The following is a 4,800-nucleotide window of genomic DNA, read 5'->3' as shown; positions in this document are numbered from 1 at the left end:
CAGGGGGAGAGAGAGAGAGAGAGAGAGATACAGATGAAGCGGAGAGAGAAGGAGTTCTCCCTGAACTGGGGTCTCGTGCCGGAGAAGGGTGGATCATTGCAGTCCCCCTTGAGAGAGGCAGCAGATTGACACAGCAAGATCCCACGGACGGAGACGCCCCTCCACACTGTCCACTTCCACACGTCAGCTTCAGGGGCACAGAGAGCATCTCACCCAAACCCAGCCAGCGCTGACCCTCCGACAGAGCCCGCTCCCTCAGCACTGACCCTCCAACAGCGCCCGCTCCCTCAGCACTGACCCTCCAACAGCGCCCGCTCCCTCAGCGCTGACCCTCCGACAGCGCCCGCTCCTGCCCGCTCCCTCAGCGTTGACCCTCCGACAGCGCCCGCTCCCTCAGCGCTGACCCTCCGACAGAGCCCGCTCCCTCAGCGCTGACCCTCCGACAGAGCCCGCTCCCTCAGCACTGACCCTCCAACAGCGCCCGCTCCCTCAGCGCTGACCCTCCGACAGCGCCCGCTCCTGCCCGCTCCCTCAGCGTTGACCCTCCGACAGCGCCCGCTCCCTCAGCGCTGACCCTCCGACAGAGCCCGCTCCCTCAGCGCTGACCCTCCGACAGAGCCCGCTCCCTCAGCGCTGACCCTCCGACAGTGCCCGCTCCCTCAGCCCTGACCCTCTGACAGTGCCCGCTCCCTCAGCACTGACCCTCCGGCAGTGCCCGCTCCCTCAGCACTGACCCTCCGACAGCGCCCGCTCCCTCAACACTGACCCTCCGACAGCGCCCGCTCCCTCAGCGCTGACCCTCCACACGTCTGGAGGAGAAAGCCCCTTCTAAATCCCTTGGTGGGGGGGGGGGGGGGAATGTAACCTGATGTTGTGGATCACGAACATTCGTCTCCGAACACAGCAGCAGCTGCTGGAGAAACTCAGCAGGTCCGGCAGCATCCGTGGAAGCAGAGAGAGAGAGAAGGAGAGGAGAGGGGCCGTGATTTCAGGATTTCAGACCCGGAGTGTCTGCCCAGGCCTCTCCTGGACGTGCCGACTTCCTCCCGTTGTTCCCGACGGCCGGCATCCAGTTTCCCGATCGCTGTCGTGTCGGCCCGGCACTCGACTTGACGGGAGTCTCCTGGGATGCCACCTCGAGCCGTGCCGCTCTCTGGAAACGCGCCCCCCCCCCCCCCCCCACCCTCACCTCCCCCCATCCAGGACCTCGCCGCGTGAGCGCCCGCCCCTTCATTTGCGCCCACGTCCGAGGTGCCCGCATCCCTCGAGGCTGAACTGCCTGCCATTGTGTGTGCCCTCCATCCCCACTCGCCCGCCATGCCAGCGAACCCTCCGACGTCCCCCTTTTTCCGATACCCTTCCTGTGGCTGGGGGACCGGGACGGGACGCGGCGTTCCCTAAGCGGTCCCACGGCCGCGGCGCGACAACACCCCCCCCCCCTCCCCCCACCACCCCACCGGACCGCACTCCCCCAATTTTGGGCCTACAGACTCACAAAACCCTCCCTCCCGTCCGTTCGCTTCCAACCCGAGGCCGCTCGGCCCATCCCAGCCTCCCCCCGTCGAGCGGGCCTCACCTGTCTCCCGCCGCGCGCTCCTCCACGTTCTCGGCCCCACCTCGCGCCCGGCGCCATTCTCCACGCGCCCTCCCCCGCCAGCCCCCCACCCCGAACCCTGGTCGGCAGAGAGAGAGGACCGAGAGGCACGGAAGAGTCAGGAGGCTCACGGGAGGAGAGGAGCTTTATTGTGGGAAAGGGGCAGTGTTGGCATCGTGCCCATCCCACCATGCCCTCTCTCGTTCCCCAGTTAGCGCGCTCCCAGGCGCCCGGCCTTCCTCATACGGCGAACCAGTAGGCCCCGGGCCTTCTCCACGCCCCCTCCAAAGTAGAGTGTAGCCCAGAATTCCCTGTCGTCCATCGCCACTTCCATCATGGCATTGTTGGTCACCGCCACCGGGGGCATCAGGTGCGGGTACAGGATGCCGAAGAGCACGTGGTCGTAGTCGTCGGGATTCGTCACCGTTGGCTGCGGCGCTGGCGGGGAGCCGGGGCTAGGGCACGGACAGGCCTCTGCGGGGGCCGGGGGGGTGTCGGAGCCCAGCCCCTCCGTGTCGCCCCCCTGGGACGAGGCGGTGAGGGTAGATGGGCTCTCCCGGGAGCCCGCGCTCTCGGCGCCAGAGGCCAGGTGGGAGAAGAGGGTGACAATGACCAGGGGGTCGCAGGACGGGGGGGCGGCGGGCCGGGGGGGCGCGCCGGGGCCTGGCCCCTCCCCGGAAGAGCCCTCCTCCGCCCCCAGCGAGCCCTGCCTGCTGGAGGCGCTGTCGGTGTCGGTGCTCTGGTCCGAAGAGGGCACATCGAACGGGTTGTAGACGGCCGGGGTCAGGCCGGACGAGGGACCCTCCTCGGGGTTTTCGGCCACTCGCCCGCCCCCCTTCCCGCCTCCGGGGGCTCCCTCGGAGCCAGGGGCCGGGGCCTCACCCCACCGCGGCCGGAGCTCCTCGCTCCCGTTGGAGGTGCCACCCTTCGGGGAAGCCCCCCCAGCCCCCATCAGGCTGCCCGGGGTGAGGGTGAGCTCGGCGGGTGACACCCCGTCCAGGAAGAGGGTGGCAGTCTCTGTGGAGAGCCCAGACCCGCCGCCCGTGCCTGGGGCGGGGATCAGCTGAGGCGGGGGCGACGCCGGGATGGAGAGCGCACAGCCTGGCGCGGCCCCTTGGCCCGGGCCGCCCGCCGCCCGGGCCTGCCCCTCCCCTTCCTCCTCCCCCGCCGTCGTCCCGGACGACGACGTGGCCTCCGTACCCCCTGACCGCTCCGAGGAGCAGCAAGAAGAGCAGGTCTGGCTCTCGGACGTCAGCTGTTCACCTGTAGGCGGGGTCCACTGGCGCTGTGGCGCCGCCGACCCCCCCAGTGCAGTTGTGGCCGGAATCCTTACGCCTGTAGCTGGGATCTGTATGCACAAAGATATTTCGCCTGTAGTCAGTGACTGGTCTGATTGTGGTCGTTTGCCTGTAGTTGGGGTCTGTCCGTGTGAGGGTATAGTACCTGCAGCCTGTGACTGCTCCAGTGGAGACAGTTCGCCTGTAGTTGGGGACTGCTCAAGCGAAGATGTTTTAGCTGTAGCCAGTGACCGTTCTGATTGCGGCTGTTTGCTTGTAGTGGGGTTCTGTTCACATGAGGATGTTTTAGCTGCAGTCAGTGACTGTTCTGATGGTGCCAGTTCGCCTGTAGTTGGGATCTGTTCACATGAGGATGTTTTAGCTGCAGTCAGTGACTGTTCTGATGGTGCCAGTTCGCCTGTAGTTGGGATCTGTTCACTTGAGGATATTTTACCCGCAGTCAGTGGCTGTTCTGGTTGTGGTAGTTCACCTGTAGTTGGGATCTCTTCACATGAGGATATTTTAGCTGTAGTCAGTGACTGGTCTGATGCTGCCAGTTCGCCTGTAGTTGGGATCTCTTCACACGAGGATATTTTAGCTGCAGTCAGTGACTGGTCTGATGCTGCCAGTTCACCTGTAGTTGGGATCTCTTCACATGGGGATATTTTAGCTGCAGTCAGTGACTGGTCTGATGCTGCCAGTTCACCTGTAGTTGGAATCTGTTCACTCGAGGATATTTTAGCTGCAGTCAGTGACTGGTCTGATGCTGCCAGTTCACCTGTAGTTGGGATCTCTTCACATGGGGATATTTTAGCTGCAGTCAGTGACTGGTCTGATGCTGCCAGTTCGCCTGTAGTTGGGATCTCTTCACACGAGGATATTTTACCCACAGTCAGTGACTGGTCTGATGCTGCCAGTTCACCTGTAGTTGGGATCTCTTCACATGAGGATATTTTACCCACAGCCAGTGACTGTTCTGATGGTGCCAGTTCGCCTGTAGTTGGGATCTCTTCACATGAGGATATTTTACCCACAGTCAGTGGCTGTTCTGGTTGTGGTAGTTCGCCTGTAGTTGGGATCTCTTCACATGGGGATATTTTAGCTGCAGTCAGTGACTGGTCTGATGCTGCCAGTTCACCTGTAGTTGGGATCTCTTCACATGATATTTTAGCTGTAGTCAGTGACTGGTCTGATGGTGCCAGTTCGCCTGTAGTTGGGATCTGTTCGCTCGAGGATATTTTAGCTGTAGTCAGTGACTGGTCTGATGCTGCCAGTTCGCCTGTAGTTGGGATCTGTTCACTCGAGGATATTTTAGCTGCAGCCAGTGACTGTTCTTGTTGTGGTAGTTCGCCTGTAGTTGGGATCTGCTCACATGAGGATATTTTAGCTGTAGTCAGTGGCTGTTCTGGTTGTGGTAGTTCGCCTGTAGTTGGGATCTCTTCACATGAGGATATTTTAGCTGTAGTCAGTGACTGGTCTGATGGTGCCAGTTCGCCTGTAGTTGGGATCTCTTCACATGAGGATATTTTACCCACAGTCAGTGGCTGTTCTGGTTGTGGTAGTTCGCCTGTAGTTGGGATCTCTTCACATGGGGATATTTTAGCTGCAGTCAGTGACTGGTCTGATGCTGCCAGTTCACCTGTAGTTGGGATCTCTTCACATGGGGATATTTTAGCTGCAGTCAGTGACTGGTCTGATGCTGCCAGTTCACCTGTAGTTGGGATCTCTTCACATGAGGATATTTTACCCGCAGTCAGTGACTGTTCTGGTTGTGGTAGTTCGCCTGTAGTTGGGATCTCTTCACAGGATATTTTAGCTGCAGCCAGTGACTGGTCTAATGGTGCCAGTTCGCCTGTAGTTGGGATCTCTTCACAGGATATTTTAGCTGCAGCCAGTGACTGTTCTGATGGTGCCAGTTCGCCTGTAGTT

At 61.4% G+C, this 4,800-nt stretch overlaps 1 protein-coding gene across 1 annotated transcript in view; it reads right to left on the bottom strand.

The window, feature by feature from the left end:
* LOC125450308 (integrin alpha-D-like) overlaps nucleotides 1-1,633 on the bottom strand; it is a 25,913-nt gene extending 24,280 nt beyond the window's left edge. The window contains exon 1 of the mRNA XM_059643269.1: nucleotides 1,577-1,633. Coding sequence (XP_059499252.1) covers nucleotides 1,577-1,633 — 57 coding nt within the window. The remainder of the gene's footprint in view (nucleotides 1-1,576) is intronic.
* Nucleotides 1,634-4,800: the final 3,167 nt, after the last annotated feature.

The sequence above is a fragment of the Stegostoma tigrinum genome, chromosome 50 (genome assembly GCF_030684315.1).
Source record: "Stegostoma tigrinum isolate sSteTig4 chromosome 50, sSteTig4.hap1, whole genome shotgun sequence".
NCBI classification, from domain to species: Eukaryota; Metazoa; Chordata; class Chondrichthyes; order Orectolobiformes; family Stegostomatidae; genus Stegostoma; species Stegostoma tigrinum.
Note: the sequence above shows the minus strand (reverse complement) of the source record. Positions and strands in the feature narration are given on the sequence as shown.